Below are 14,865 nucleotides of genomic sequence, written 5' to 3'. Positions count from 1 at the left end.
TTTACCATATTATCTTCATTTAATTAATAATTTTAATTCTTAATGTTTTGATTAACCAATGACATTTTCTGATATTTTGAATGTTTCACCATTCTCTACCTTTTGCTTTATATATATATATATATATTAATGTATTAATATTTTAATTTATATGGGCAGTTTTACTCTCAATTTAGCGATAATATTAACAAACTTTAATGGTGAGACCGTTTTGATACTAAATAGAAAGTTGAAGGGCTATTGAAATGAAAATTTTAGTTCATGAACCAAAATGAAACTTGAGCAATAATTGGAAAACCATTTCAATCAAAAAACCCAAAAAAAGAAGAAAAAAAAGAAACAAGAATCAGGTTAATCCCAAGAAATTAGATATCATACGAAACTATCTCATATTTAAAAGGGAGTTTCACTAAAACACCCAAAATGGGAGCTGAAATTATAAAAAAACTCAACACCCAAAACACTTTATAAACACACCCAAAACCCATTATTACACACACTCAAAACCCATTTATAAACACACCCAAAAAATATACAATTGTTGACTTCGGAGTTCATTTTGGGTGTGTTTCTATGTTTAAATAGTGTTTGGATTTTTTTATAAATACATGTTTAGGATTGGGTTTATTTATAAATTTGTATATTTAAAATACTTAGTATGAACCATTGCATTACATGAAACTTCACTTTTTGCACTTTTAAATTCACTTGTTGAGATTAGTAAATAGATCTATATTCATCACTATTGATTTCAAAACTATTACGATCAACATAATTCTCTTCCGAGTGTTAAAAGAGATCCCAACTTTGAACCCCTACACTGTGGATAAGAAGATCCAAAAAAAAAAAATATGGCATCAGAAGGATGACCAATAATGGCAACAATGGAAAATTAACCACACTAATTCAATATCTTGAATTTGAGCATTATTCCAGCATTTTATTTATGAACTAAGTCAAACATTTTTCTTTATAATTACCCCCAACAAATAGAAGGAATTGACAGTGATGCGTACATATAGACTTTCTATAGTAAGGATGTCCTTATTTTTCCTTACATATAAATAGTTTAAAATACAAATTTGCATTTATATGAACACGGTTATAGCCGTTATATCGCCGACTCTTCTGAATTACAGATTAATTACAATCCATTGAATTATGTTCGCATTAGATACAAATTTGTATTGAATAAAGGTAGGACAATGGACTCTGGCTTGTGTATGAATTGAAAAACATCCTTTGGCTTATATTTTTCATCTTCGTTTTCTTCTAATTACTTTTCTGGAGTGAATTTTGATTTATCACTCATTCCTTGGCCTTAACCCCCATCTTTGTCCTTAGACTTGCTTTGGTCTGTTCCTTGCTCCATTGTCCTTGTTGGATTATGGTATTTCTATGTTGGCATGTCTGTTTTGTTGGTGGGTTTTGGCTCCCCTTTGGGCCTCTGCCGTGGGGCTTTTATTGAATCGTCCCTTAACCATTATAAAAATAAAAAAATTTATAAAAAAATAAAAATAAAAAATAAATATCTGTCACTTTATAAAAAGAAAGGGCACTTCCAATGTTCTTATACCCGTTTGTTTTCTTCCTATAAAAGAAAGTAATTTTTATAATCTTTATTTCTTTTTTTCTTTTTTTAATTCAAGCAATAGTCTAAACTTTATGTTATGAACCGAGACCACTCTTATATTCCTTCCATTTATTCTATTTTAACATGAATGTTTAATTCTTACAAGTTGTTACTTTATACTTAGCTTAGCCCTTTATTCATTGCAAAAGTACTTGGGTATCAATTTGTTATTGCAAAGCAAAAGAAAACATGAAATGCAGCTGGTGGGAAGGTCTCTTCCGCTGCTCTGCTCTGCTTCGGTGCTAAGCAATTGACTTGAGCTTCCACTTACAAAGAATTCATTGCGAATATCAGAAAATCAGTAAGCAGCTATGGATCATCAAGAGACTAGTGTGGAAAAGAAGGGAGTTGCTGGCAGTGGCTTAATCAATTTGGTCTTCTCTTGGTCTATGGAGGATGTTCTCAACAGAAATCTATACAAAAACCAGGTTTGTCTGCTCTTCTTCGTATCTCGTCATGTAGTAATTACAATGTGATGAGTTATGCATGCTTGTCAATTTTGCTTTGATGTTTGTAAATTGTAATTACTACAGGTGACGAAAATTCCTGATACATTTTCGACCGTGACGAGTTACATGAAAACGTTCATTCCTTCGCTTGTTGAGGAAACACATGCTGATTTACTCTCAAGCATGGAGACTCTGCCACAGGCACCTACTTGTGAAATTCTGGCTGTTAAACCTAAGGGTCATAAAAATGCCAAGGACTTTTCTTATGTTATTATAATAAGGGGTAGTGGAGAAGCCAAAAATTATGAGCCGCAGCATGGAGATCTTATTGCCTTGACTGATATTAGACCAACAAGCAGTGATCATTTGAACAGGCTGAGAGATTCATATCTCATTGCGTATGTTCATCCAGGCGGAGATAATAGGCTCTTTATACGCTCATCAAAGCCTATAAGTAGAGGAGGAGGAGGAAAACTTTTTGCTGTCTATCTGATCAACATGACAACAAATGTTCGCATATGGAAAGCTTTGATCTCAGAAAAGGCAAACACAAATATAATTAAGAATGTGCTGCAAGTGCAACCCAAGTCATCACAGGTAATTTTTTTCTCTAGACTCCTTCTTTTCTTTAACATTATGCCTGCACATTAATTAGGCCTTGTTCTGTGTTTTCAGAATAAGGATGATCTACTCTTAGTGCATTGTTTGATATGTTTAGTTGCTTGATTCGCAAAGCTCCAAACAACGCATTTATGTTTCTTTCTTACAGGGTGGGAATTCTTGTTCAATTTGCTTTTCTAAGGAAAAATGCTCTGCTGCCCTTTCAAATAGATGGCCCTCAATGGGCTCTGATCTAAATGATTCCCAAGAAGCTGCAGTTTTAAACTGTATCAATTTGAGTAAATGTACGCACCAAAATACCATCAAACTAATATGGGGTCCTCCGGGGACTGGAAAAACCAAGACAGTTGCTATGTCACTCTTTGCCCTCTTGAAGTTGAAGTGCAGAACACTAACATGTGCTCCAACAAATGTCGCCGTGTTAGAAGTGACAGCGAGACTCCTGGGATTGATTAATCAGTCTCTTGATTATGGAAAGTATGGACTTGGAGATATAATTCTATTTGGGAATGGGGAGCGAATGAAGATCGATAATTATGATGACCTTGTTGAGGTATTTCTTGATTATCGTATTGAAATTCTGGCCCAGTGTTTTAACCCTGGGACTGGATGGAAACATTGGTTGGAGTCAATGATAGGTTTGCTTGAGGATCCACAGGAAAAGTACTCAACAAGGGATGATCAGAATGATTTTCAGACCTTTGAGGAGTTTGTGAAGGAAAAACTTAATTCAGTTGGTGAGCATGTAGAGTTTTGCATGGTAAATTTGTACACTCACTTACCAACTTCTTGCATTTCATTAGAGGTTGTGACTGACATGATTGGAGCTCTGGATTTGCTCAATTCTCTTAAATCTTTACTGCGTGAGGTTGGTTTTGCTAATGAGAGGTCACAATTAGTTCTAAAAGATTTTCTTCGTAAACTGAGGTCTCTTCGTAAATTTTGTGTTCCTAATTTGAAAATTTTGGAGAAAATAAAGATATTCTGCTTGGCAAATGCTTCCTTAATATTTTGCACCGTGTCAAGCGCTGCTAAATTGCAGACAGAGAATAAGACACCCCTGGATTTGTTAGTGATTGATGAAGCTGCTCAGCTTAAAGAATGTGAATCAGCAATTCCTTTGCAACTACCGGGTCTTCGCCATGCTATTCTCGTAGGAGATGAGAAGCAACTCCCTGCTATGGTTAAAAGCAAGGTATCATTTTGTCCCTTGTGCTGTTTAGTTTTCAAATTTTGAAAAGCTTTTATGTTTATGTGAATTTTGAACAATGCAACTTTCAGATTTCTGAGAAGGCTGGTTTTGGAAGAAGTTTGTTCGGAAGACTTGTACAGTTGGGACATAAGAAGCACCTTCTCAATGTCCAGTACAGAATGCATCCATCAATCGGCTTATTCCCGAAAGGGGAGTTTTACAAGAACCGGATATCAGATGGTCCAAATGTCAAGCAAAGAAGCTATGAGAGGTCTTTTCTTTCAGGAAAAATGTATGGATCCTACTCCTTTATAGATATAGTCAATGGAAAAGAAGAATTCGATCGCTGGCATAGTCCAAAAAATATGGTTGAGGTTGCTGTGGTCTGTGAGATTGTGGCAAGCCTTTACAGAGGTAAGTTTTGCTGTAAGCTAGTGTAGATGTTCTTAGCTTTTTTGTAACTTTTTTTTTTAATGGACCACAGAATTTACTCGAACAAAGAAGAAGGTTAGTGTTGGGGTAATATCACCTTACAAAGCTCAAGTTAACGCAATTCAAGAGAGAGTCGGAGAATACAGTGAAGTTTCTGGCACTGACTTCTCTGTAAGTGTGCGAACTGTTGACGGCTTTCAAGGTGGTGAAGATGATGTGATAATTATCTCCACTGTCAGATGTAACGAGAAAGGATCTGTAGGTTTCGTCTCCAATCTTCAAAGAGCAAACGTTATGCTAACGCGTGCAAGGTACTTCTGTCATATTAGGGGTTTTACATGCAGCAGCTTGGATCTAGTTTCTGAATTTTTGATGGTTTTTGATGAACTTCATCAATTGTTTTATGTCTGTTAGGTACTGTCTTTGGATTTTGGGGAACGAAGCAACTTTGATCAGCAGTAACTCTATTTGGAAGAAGCTAATTCTTGATGCAAAGAAACGCAAATGTTTCTATAATGCTCATGAGGACAAGGACTTAGCTCAGGCCATTGCAGCAGCCCTCATGGAGCTTGGCCAACTACACATTCTACTTAATGCTGATTCTCTGCTGTTCAAAAACGCCAAATGGAAGGTATGCTGCCACATTTCCCTTTCGTTCAAGTTCTACATGGCACCTAAATTATCAAGGCTTTATAGACTTCACAAATCTCCTCTGTTACATGTATAAATTATCCAGGGAGAGCTGAATAGGGGAACATGCCTTTTTAAAGGCAAATTCGTTCTGCGTTTAGATTCTGTGTTTTGCAGCATTTATTCTTCGTATATTAGTATCAGCATTAATCAATCTTCTTCCTGTATAGGTTTATTTCACCCAAAAATTTCAGAATTCCATGGAAAAGATTAAAGACACTGACATCCGTGGAGTAGTGGTTTCCTTATTAACAAAGCTCTCTGACGGCTGGCGCCAAACTTGCAAGGATAAAAGAGTTATAATTCATGGGGGGACTTGTGGTCAGCTGTTAGAGAAGTATAAAGTGAAAGGGCAGCTGAATCTCATTTGGTCTGTAGATGTTCTTGAAGAGAACTCAGATTACGTCCAGGTTATGAAGATTTGGGATGTTCTTCCAGTTTCTGATACTTCCGAATTTGCGGAGCGGCTTCAGATCATATTTCGTAGTTATACAGCTGATAAGATGAACCTCTGCCTACTCAGATGTGTTGAGGGGTACGTATGCACTCACTTTTGATTTTTCTTGTGAATTTATTCATTTTGTACATATAGAAAATTAGCAAAAGTTAAAGTTGTATATAATAGAACAGTACATTTCTGCTGATTAAAAGGTTTCTAAAGACATGGCTTGAATCATCCATCCATTGTTTCTCAATTGGTACAGAGATAAAGTTGTTCCGATGAGATCCCCGGTAGATTCGAGCAATTCCCGTGAGGCTGATCCTGTGGAGATTCTTTCAAAACCGTTATCTTCACTCAGTCTAACAGATGAGCCACAAACATAAAGTAGTGGGTGAGTGTTTACTCTGTACATCTTCCATATGACTACATGTTCTCAAGATTTTCACTCTCTTTCTAAATACAAGATATGTAAATTAACACAATTCTCTAATTTGGGCTCATTGATTGTTGCAATTAAGTACTGATTCTTTCATATAAATAATTATCAGAAAGAGTAACATGTCCACAAGGTGGAGAAAGAAGGACACCGGGTTGAGGAGGTAATCAAGCTTTGCTTAGTTGAGGCACACAATTTCTAATTTCCTATCTTCTACCTACTTACCAGATAACATTGAAATGCTTCTCCATTTAAGCCATCTTTTCATAAATAAACTTTGGTATATTTTAACACAACTTTTGAAAACGGTGTGCAGCATAGCAGCAGCAGCAACAACGGAAGAACTAGAAGGTGTTGTACCTCCGTGAGATGTCATACATATCAAAGTTTTAGCCATTACCTGATAAAGAGAAAGTAGAAATATGTTCATCTTTGATTACTTGATCAAACAATTTCTGAAATATATGAATGAAGAACCAATTATATTACTTTATAGCATGCATCCATGGGTCCTTCCCCTTGTTATAAGGTGTTTACGGCTCTAGTTTCTATTAACTTTGGTTCAAAACCCAAGAGAACTGGCACCGGAGCTAGAACAATGTCCACCAACCGTTGTCGAGAATATAAAATCTCACATAGTGAATTTCAAGCCTTGGACAACCTTGGACGACCACTCGTTGCCAATTTATTTTGCGTTAGATACTTAACACTGACCAATTCAAAACCCACAAGCCTAATTCAATCTAACAGGTGCCAAAGTTTTGATTTTCATCGGCTAAAACTCTCCATTCCTGAATCGAGGGGAACAATATGTAAAAGGAGAGGGAAGTCCTTGCTCATGTGACAGCTCCAAAGACACTCCCTTAGCCCCTCTAACTTGTTCCACAAACCCCTCTGCTATCCAAAGTTGAATAAGCGTTTCTACACCAAATCAAATAATCTTCTGTAAAAATGCAACCAAGCTTAAGATGGTAGGGTAAATCATTGAAGCTTAGCCAGTTTTTGGTTGACATGAGAGCACCGAAAGCTACAATGCCTAGAGTTTTCCAGCAAGATCCCTGGCTTTGAGTTCAAAGCTCTGGTGGGTAAAATCTATTTGAACAGCTAGAGAAAGCTTTCATGCAAAATAGATCCCAAGCCTCACTCCTTTTGAGTGGCTGAACATGAAGAACAATGGGCATTTCTCACCCACAAACACATCTAAGCAGAGAGCATTTATAAAATTATATAAGCATATAAATATAATAGAAGGAAAAGTAACACCTACTTGCAATTGTTCATCAGTCATCACCATCCTCATGCTTCACATTCACAAGTGGCCCTGCCAACTGAGCATTCTTTTCTGCTACTTACATTCCCATTCCCATTCCCATTCGCATATTGCAAAATAAATATCCAGCATCCATAATATTGAACTAAATTATAAACAGGAAAACCCAAATATAACCTAATAAAATTGGGAGTAAAGTTCTATCCCATGAATTATCATGCTAATCGAACTCAACCCCTCAAACTTAAAAATCAGCCAATTCAGCACTCAAACTCATTAAAACAACCAATTTAACCCTTGCCCTTTACGTTTCTCGAATTTCATCCAATTTTCCGTTAATGATAAGGGTAAATTTGTCATTTCGAGTAAAGTAAAAATCAATACATAAAACAAATTTATCATAATAATAATAAAATCCTAAACATTGGCATGTATTATGATCTTTTTTACAAGCCATATGCGAGAAGAGAGGATTAGAACATGGATAACTGCTTCTAATCAAACCACTTAACTTCTGGTGCATGTATTACGTTAGAAACAAGAATCAGGCTATAAAAAAAAAAAAGGTTTTTGATTGAAATGGTCCCATCTATTGCTTGAGTTTCATTTTGGTCCACGAACTAAATTTTTCATTTCAATAGTCTAGGGCTCGTCAATGGGTTTTTAACAAAGAGGAGAGAGAAAATATCGGGCCAGTGGTTTTTAGAAAATTAAAGCCCCCCATAGGTCGGGCTTGAGAAAGCCCATTGGGCCGGGCTAAGCCTAAACGGGCCTACTTCATTTGAAAAAAATCATAAACTTAATCATAAGGGCATTTTAGTCTAAATTTGATATTAAACTCACTTAATTCCAATATTTTCACATCAAACCAAATTCATAAAATACTCAATAAAGTCACACAACTTAATAAGATTTTCCACAAAAATAATAAAACAAAGTATTATTTTTGAGGTTATTACATAATTAGACCATAATACGTTTTAAGAAATAATTTAAAAAAATAATAAGTATCAAAAAGATATTTTTTTTAAAGGATGGTATAAATAAATATGTAAATGTTTGGTGATGTGTTCAAGAAAAACATGATTATATTTGGTGGTAGTAGTACGATTATGTTTCGTGATATGATTATGTTTAGTGATATGATATATTGTTCATCTTATTTATATATATATATATATATATAATTGTTGTATTAATAATTGACACAAATTAATGTGCTAATTATCCAATTATAAACTAGGAATGAGTAAAGAAAAGTAAATGAAATGAAACAAATTATATATGTGATTTAAGTGATATAATCCTAATCCTAAACTCTTATTTATACATAATTATATATATATGGGCCTACTCTCTCTGATGAGGCCTACAATAGTCTACAACTCTCTATTTGTATCAAAATGGTCCTACCGTAAAAGTCTGTCCATCCAGGCAACTCCCCGATTCCTATTTCACCCAGTTCTTCTCTCTGTCAATTATTCTGTTGAACACTATAACTTGTCCGCCACAGAATATGGTCATTTGTGCCTTTCGAGGCTCTCCTGGGGAATATTTCTTCACACTGACACATGATGAACAAGCCGGAATGAGCCTAAGAAAATACTTCACATATAAGTTATGACAGACCTCGCTATATATAACTTCCTACTTGTCCATGTGCAATAAACTGAACAAAATCATTTGCTGCAACAATGCATTTAAATTTACAGAAAATGGATCTACGGAACCTCTTCTATGGGAACAGAGGAGCCAAAACCAGCTTGTTGAGGGAACAAATCCATGGATTTAAAGTCTCTAAGAGTTGTTGGCACATTTCTTGAATTTTCCAGAAATGAAAAGAAATTCATGGGTGGGGCATTCTGACGAAACATCGCAGGTGTCCCTGTCCATGTAGCAGCATCAGCTCAATGAATCAAATACAATCTTAGGAACTAAATAAGAAAAATTCTAAAACCCTTTGGTGGACAGCTACTAGAAACAGAAATGTTAAGGGCAGATTAGAGATGGGTATTCTGAGTTCGATTTTGGGTTTTTGCGATTTTGGAGTTGGAACCTCAATTGGGCTTGTGATCGGGTATTACCTCTTCATCTACTTCCAGCCAACTGATGTCATGGTCGGCTCTATCTTCCTTTCTTATTCTCCAATTTCCTTCTTCTTCATTGATAATTCTGCCCTTTGTGATGGGATCTATCTAGCTGGGAGAGGAGGTAGTGGGTGTCTTGAGAAATTTTTGGTGGGAGAGGAGGCTCGTGGGGGGAGAGAGACAGAGAGAGTGGTGGTGGTGGTGAATAACATCTCTTCCTTGTTCCTGAATACTGGTCCTCCAACTACAATAGGTATTTCTGGTGAGATTCAATTTTTATTTTCTAATTTTAATAATAGTTTCCTTTAATTTTTAATTAAAGTGTTAATATTTTAATTTATATGGATAGTTTTATCCTCAATTTAGCGATAATATTAACAAACTTTAACGGTGAGATCGTTTTGAAACTAAATAGATAATTGAAGGGCTATTGAAATGAAAATTTTAATTCATGAACCAAAATGAAACTCGAGCAATAATTGGAAGACCATTTCAATCAAAAACCAAAAAAAAAAAAAGGAAACAAGAATCAGGTTAATCCCAAGAAATTAGATATCATAGTGTTCACCCGTTTTGCGTTTACTCTTGTAGTGGAAGGGCAAAGTTTCCCACTGCCTTGAGAACCATGGTTTGGTCAACAAGTCAGTTTTTTTTGGTGTGAGCGTTCCACTGCTAGCAATGAAGATTCTAGCAGACTTAGTTTAGAATGGATAACTTGCGCCCCAAGTTACTGATTTCTGCAAACAAACAATTGTGAATTTGGGTAAGGAATATCTCCCAAGTAAGTTATTGTCTTGCCTCAGACTGGTGAGGATTTTAACAATTTATCTCAAGATAAAGAGGTTGTTCGCGAGAATGATTGATGGAATTTAAGTCGTCTTAGGCGAATCGCATTTTACAAAACTATAAAAATAGGAACAATCCATCTGCTCCAACAACTCGGGAACAATAAGAGCAATCGCATCCGAGCTTGTGAAGCGTGCAATTACTCGCTGCAGCCTGTAAGGTGTAGTGAACGCGTGGTAGCTGCCCTCAAGTGATGGTAATTTTCTTCTTAATCGCTCTTTATTTTCTGTAATTTTCTAGTTTTACTTCCTTAATCGCTTCGCTTTCTAGGTAGAAGTGCCGAGTCTGCCTTCGCACGATGACCACTCCTTGAAGCCTTCAATTGTTGCTGTAAGTGTTTATTGCATTTTGGGTTTTTCTCTTTTTCACTGCTTTTTTACTTATGCTTCCTCGCAATGCCTATTCATTCCCTTCCAGTTCATCTACCACGACCTCCTTTGCTGATCCAGATTTGGCAAAGTTTGAAGCTATGGACTTAGATGCCCAGCTAGAAAGATTGGAGATGCTCAGCTTTCCTGTAGGCAAGGCAAAATCCAAGGCAATGGAGGAGGCTATGGAGAGGTCAAGATCCGCTGCCATCAACTAGAGCCGATGAGGATAGGGAAGCCATTGACCACTGATGAAGGATCCGGACTTGCTGCGCAGACAGAACATGGCCCCAAAACCTATACTTGAAATGAGCCTTGGTTGGCAAGGGATGTGCTCAACCTTTATGACCGTTATGAGGATCTCAAGCCCACCTTCAAAACCTCTGAGTTCTGCAAGGCCAAAGCCACTGCAGACAAATTGGAGAAGCAGATTGCAGAGCTTCAAAATCACCGGCAGAGTGCAGGGAAGTGAAGAACAGGCTCGGGCTGGACTGAGCTCCAAGACTAAGGCTACCTTCCTTGTGCAGAGCATGGTTGTAGCTTCCAGGCCAGCCTCGGAGATTGCAGAGGCTTCAATCCATCAGGGGGTGTTGCTTCAAAAAGAACTTTCCATTAAAAAGACCAACTTGCAAGAAACTCTCAAGAAATTAGGATTTTGATTTTGTTAGTTTATTTATGCTTTTATTTTTTGCTTTATGATGAACAATTTTCCATGGGGAAGGCCCCATGGCTATTTATTTTAAATAAAGTTTATTTTTGTTGCAATTTTGGTTTTCAATTTCTTTTGAAAAAATAAACAGAAGTGATAAAAAACAAAAGGGAAATAAATCAGTAAACAACTTGGATTAGAAATAAATTGGATAGAATCAAATAAACAGTTTGTGTTGTTCCTTCTCTATCACGGATCTGTCTGTATGGCTTGTGAGTCCCACATAGTTGGGAAAAACTTTTTCAACCATTTGCCATTGATTGGGGCAGCGTGAACTTCCCCTTTTCGATCCTGCAACCTGTATGCCCCCATTCCAAGGATCTGATTGATTATGAAAGGGCCTTCCCATGTAGGTGACCATTTTCCACAACCAGCCACATGTGTTCCAAGGGGCATAACTGCTTTCCAGACTATCTCTCCCTCTTCAAAATTCTTGTTCTTGACTCTTTTGTTATAAGCCCTTGACACAGCTTGCTTTCCTGCCAGGAGTTTATTGAGGGTGTCAATTCTACTTGCATCCAATTCTTCCAGTTCTAGCAGCATGGCTTGAGAGTAGTTTTCTCATACCAGATTATGTTGGTGAGCAATTCTGAGGGATTGAACAGCGATCTCCATAGGCAGAATTGCATCATGACCATAGGTTAATGCATAGGGGGTCATGCTAGTTGCTTCTCTTTTTGAAGTTCTATATACCCACAGAGTTTCTGACAACTTCTCATGCCACTGCTTTAGATTCTTCTCAAGCATTTCTCTGATAATGTTGATGATTACCTTGTTGCTTGATTTTGCCTGCCCGTTAGCTTGAGCATAATAGGGAGTGGATTGAAGCAGCCTGAATTTGAATGCCTCTGCCATATCCAGCATTTCTCCAGATATGAAAGAAGATCCTCTGTCAGTTGTGATTGATTCTGGGATGCCAAATCTCTGTATAATCTATTCTTCTATGAAAGTGATGATCTCTTAAGATGTAGTGGATTTAACAGGCTTGGCTTCTACCCACTTAGTGAAATAGTCTGTGGCAACAATGATAAAACAGTGCTGCTAGCTGCTGGCTGGATAGATCTTGCCAATGAGGTCCATTGCCCATCCTCTAAAGGGCCATGGCTTTACCACTGGATTCATGGGAACTGAAAGAGCCTGCTGGATTGGGCCGTGTCTTTGACAAGACTCACACCCCTTGGAATAGTCAATGCAATCTTTCATCATGGTTGGACAGAAGTAGCCATACCTTCTAATTAACCAGCACATTTTCCTCCCACCTTGATGAGCTCCACAGATTCCTTTATGAGTTTCCCCCATGACTTTCATGTATTCTTTCTTTCCGAGGCACCTTAAAAGCACCTCATCCTTACTCTTTCGGACCAAATCTTCGTTCCACATAAGGTAGTTCAAAGCCATGATTCTGACTCTCTTCTCAGAGGGCAGAGTTGGATATCGTAAGTAAGTCATGATAGGATTTCTCCAATCATCTTCAGTGATTGCGGCAGAATTGACATCTATTTACATCCCCCTGGTTAGAACAGATGGTAGGCTTTTCTTCCCTATCTTAATGATTCTTTGTACACAATCTTCAGGTATTTGTGTGTCTGTTGCTACCTGAGCCAATTCATTGGCTGCAAAGTTTTCTTCCCTTGGGATATGCTCCCAAGTACCTTCTCTGAATTCTGTCAGAAGATTCCTAGCTGCCACCAAGTAGACGGCTAGAGAAGGGCTTAGGCACTTGTATTCCCCAGCAATTTGTTTCAAAACAAGCATGGAATCTCCTAAGATTTCCACAGATTGGATTCCTAGTTCTACCAGCATTTCTAAGCCAATGATTAGAGCCTCATATTCTGCCCTGTTGTTGGTGCACTGGAAATCCAATTGGAAAGAGTAATGTCGATTCCAAGTGGTTCTTCCAAAACAATTCTTGCCCCAGAAGTTACATCAATTTTTGATCCATCAAAGTACAGCTTCCAAGGTGTGAGATGAACCGAATAGATAGGATTGTTGAGGCAAGTGTGAGCTCTGGTCAATAGATCAGCATTTGCTATGTCCAAAGAGTCCATGTTTTCAATCTCCTCCCCAGGATGATCTGGTAGGAAGTCTGCCACAGCTTGTCCTTTGACAGCTTTCTAAGGAACATATCTGAAGGCAAATTCTATCAAGGCCAAGGTCCATTTTCCAATTCTGCCTCTCAGCATTGGTCTTGTTAGCATGTATTTGATCAGATCTGTTTTGGCAATGATGTAGATGATGTATGGCAGCATGTAGTGTTTGAGTTTCACAGCAGTGAAGTACAAGGCTAGGCAAAGTTTTTCAATCGCAGAGTATTTTCTTTCCACCTCTGTTAGAGTTCTGCTCAGGTAGTAGACTGCATGTTCCTTCCCTTCCTTGTTATCTTGAACCAACAGACTCCCAATGGATACTTCTGATGCAGATACATAGAGCTTGAGTGGTCTGCCTCTCTTTGGTGGGGACAGAACTGGTGGATTTGAGAGGTAATGCTTGATTTCCTCAAAATCTTGTTGGTGCTGTTCTTCCCACTTGAAGGTTTGTTCCTGTTTCAATCTTAACAAAGAGGAGAAAGGCTGGATCTTCTCTATAGAATTAAATATGAATCTCCTTAGAAAATTAATTTTTCCTAAGAGACTCTGCAATTCTTTCTTGTTCCTAGGCGGCAGAGCTTCTATGATGGACTTTGCTTTGTTTTTGTGGATTTCTATGCCTCTCTGGTGGACTAAGAATCCTAGGAAATTTCCTGCTTGAACTCCAAAAACACACTTCTTTGGGTTCATCTTCAGTTTATGTTGCCTCATTCTTAGGAATGCCCTCCTTAGATTTGACATGTGGTTTCCCTCCTCTGGGGATTTAATCACTACATCATCGATATAAACTTCCAAAGAATGCCCTATCATATCATGGAAGACAGAATTCATTGCCCTTTGATAAGTGGCTCCTGCATTTCTTAAGCCAAAAGGCATTACAGTGTACTCAAAAGCACCTATATGTCCTGGACACATGAAGGCTGTCTTGTGGATGTCTTCTTCTGCTACCATGATCTGATTGTAACCTGCATTGCCATCCATAAAAGATAGCATCTTGTTGTGGGCAGCTCCATCTACTAGCATGTCTGCCATTGGCGTAGGGTACTTATCCTTGGGAGAAGCTTCATTTAGATTTCTGTAGTCCACACAAATTCTGACCGCCCCGGTTTTTCTCTTCAGAACTGGTATAATATTAGCTAGCCAATCAGCATAGATGGCTGGCCTGATGAATCATGCCTTGAGCAGCCTTTCTATTTCTTCTTTGACCTTTAGTTCTGTGTCCATGGACATTCTTCTTCTGGCCTGTTTGATTGGAAGGTAACCCTCTTTGATTGGCAGCTTGTGCTCTACTAATTTCCTGTCTAGTCCTGGCATTTCATGATAATGCCAAGCAAAACAATCTCTAAACTCCTGCAAAAGTGCAATGAGCTCAGTCTTAAGTGGTTCTTTCAATAGTGTGCTAATAAAAGTAGGTCTTGGATCCTCTTCTGTCCCTAAGTTTATTTCCTGTAAAGGATCTTCCACTTCTGCGAGAGTCATCCAGTGATGCTTTGGCGTAAAATCTAGCACTTCCTCCTGTAATTCTTCTTCCTTCTGGTCTTCCATGCTTTCATGGGTGAATTCTGCCATATTAATGGCTGGATCCTGCATGAAGAGCTTCATT

The 14,865-nt window shown here is 37.8% G+C and overlaps 1 protein-coding gene and 2 long non-coding RNA genes across 5 annotated transcripts; 1 reads left to right on the top strand and 2 right to left on the bottom strand.

Moving 5' to 3' along the window:
• Positions 1-1,772: 1,772 nt before the first annotated feature.
• LOC103322332 (putative helicase MAGATAMA 3) lies at positions 1,773-6,383 on the top strand. Of its 2 annotated transcripts, XR_016123808.1 has the most exons (10): positions 1,775-2,061; positions 2,167-2,679; positions 2,852-3,898; positions 3,985-4,309; positions 4,380-4,638; positions 4,742-4,958; positions 5,188-5,552; positions 5,722-5,850; positions 6,008-6,058; positions 6,212-6,383. XR_016123808.1 is itself a non-coding variant. In XM_008224237.3 (9 exons), the coding sequence occupies exons 1-8, from the start codon at positions 1,945-1,947 to the stop codon at positions 5,840-5,842; spliced, it is 2,964 nt and encodes a 987-aa protein (XP_008222459.3). In that variant the 5' UTR covers positions 1,773-1,944; the 3' UTR covers positions 5,843-5,850; positions 6,008-6,383. The 2 variants fall into 2 exon arrangements, 1 of the variants encoding a protein (XP_008222459.3); XM_008224237.3 differs by having other exon boundaries at positions 1,773-2,061; positions 6,008-6,383.
• Positions 5,614-7,803, bottom strand: LOC148920520 (uncharacterized). 2 transcript variants are annotated; one of them, XR_016123812.1, is made up of 3 exons: positions 7,163-7,803; positions 6,121-6,295; positions 5,614-5,818 (listed from the first exon to the last, which is right to left on the bottom strand). It is a non-coding gene; the product is annotated as an uncharacterized LOC148920520 (long non-coding RNA). The 2 variants fall into 2 exon arrangements; XR_016123811.1 differs by lacking the exon at positions 6,121-6,295.
• Positions 7,804-8,754: 951 nt separating this feature from the next.
• On the bottom strand, positions 8,755-9,639 carry LOC148920519 (uncharacterized). The gene is made up of 2 exons (XR_016124295.1): positions 9,250-9,639; positions 8,755-9,050 (listed from the first exon to the last, which is right to left on the bottom strand). It is a non-coding gene; the product is annotated as an uncharacterized LOC148920519 (long non-coding RNA).
• Between the last annotated feature and the right edge of the window lie 5,226 nt (positions 9,640-14,865).

This window comes from Prunus mume, linkage group LG2, assembly GCF_029339155.1.
Source record: "Prunus mume cultivar Tortuosa linkage group LG2, ASM2933915v1, whole genome shotgun sequence".
NCBI lineage: Eukaryota > Viridiplantae > Streptophyta > Magnoliopsida > Rosales > Rosaceae > Prunus > Prunus mume.
Note: the sequence above shows the minus strand (reverse complement) of the source record. Positions and strands in the feature narration are given on the sequence as shown.

What these genes read in the sequence shown, in the direction of transcription:
- LOC103322332 (XM_008224237.3), top strand. Translation starts at nt 1,945, where the DNA reads ATGGATCATCAAGAGACTAGTGTGGAAAAGAAGGGAGTTGCTGGCAGT. An exon ending in TGCAACCCAAGTCATCACAG is followed by an intron (nt 2,680 to 2,851) that starts GTAATTTTTTTC and finishes TCTTTCTTACAG; the next exon opens with GGTGGGAATTCTTGTTCAAT. An exon ending in CTGCTATGGTTAAAAGCAAG is followed by an intron (nt 3,899 to 3,984) that starts GTATCATTTTGT and finishes TGCAACTTTCAG; the next exon opens with ATTTCTGAGAAGGCTGGTTT.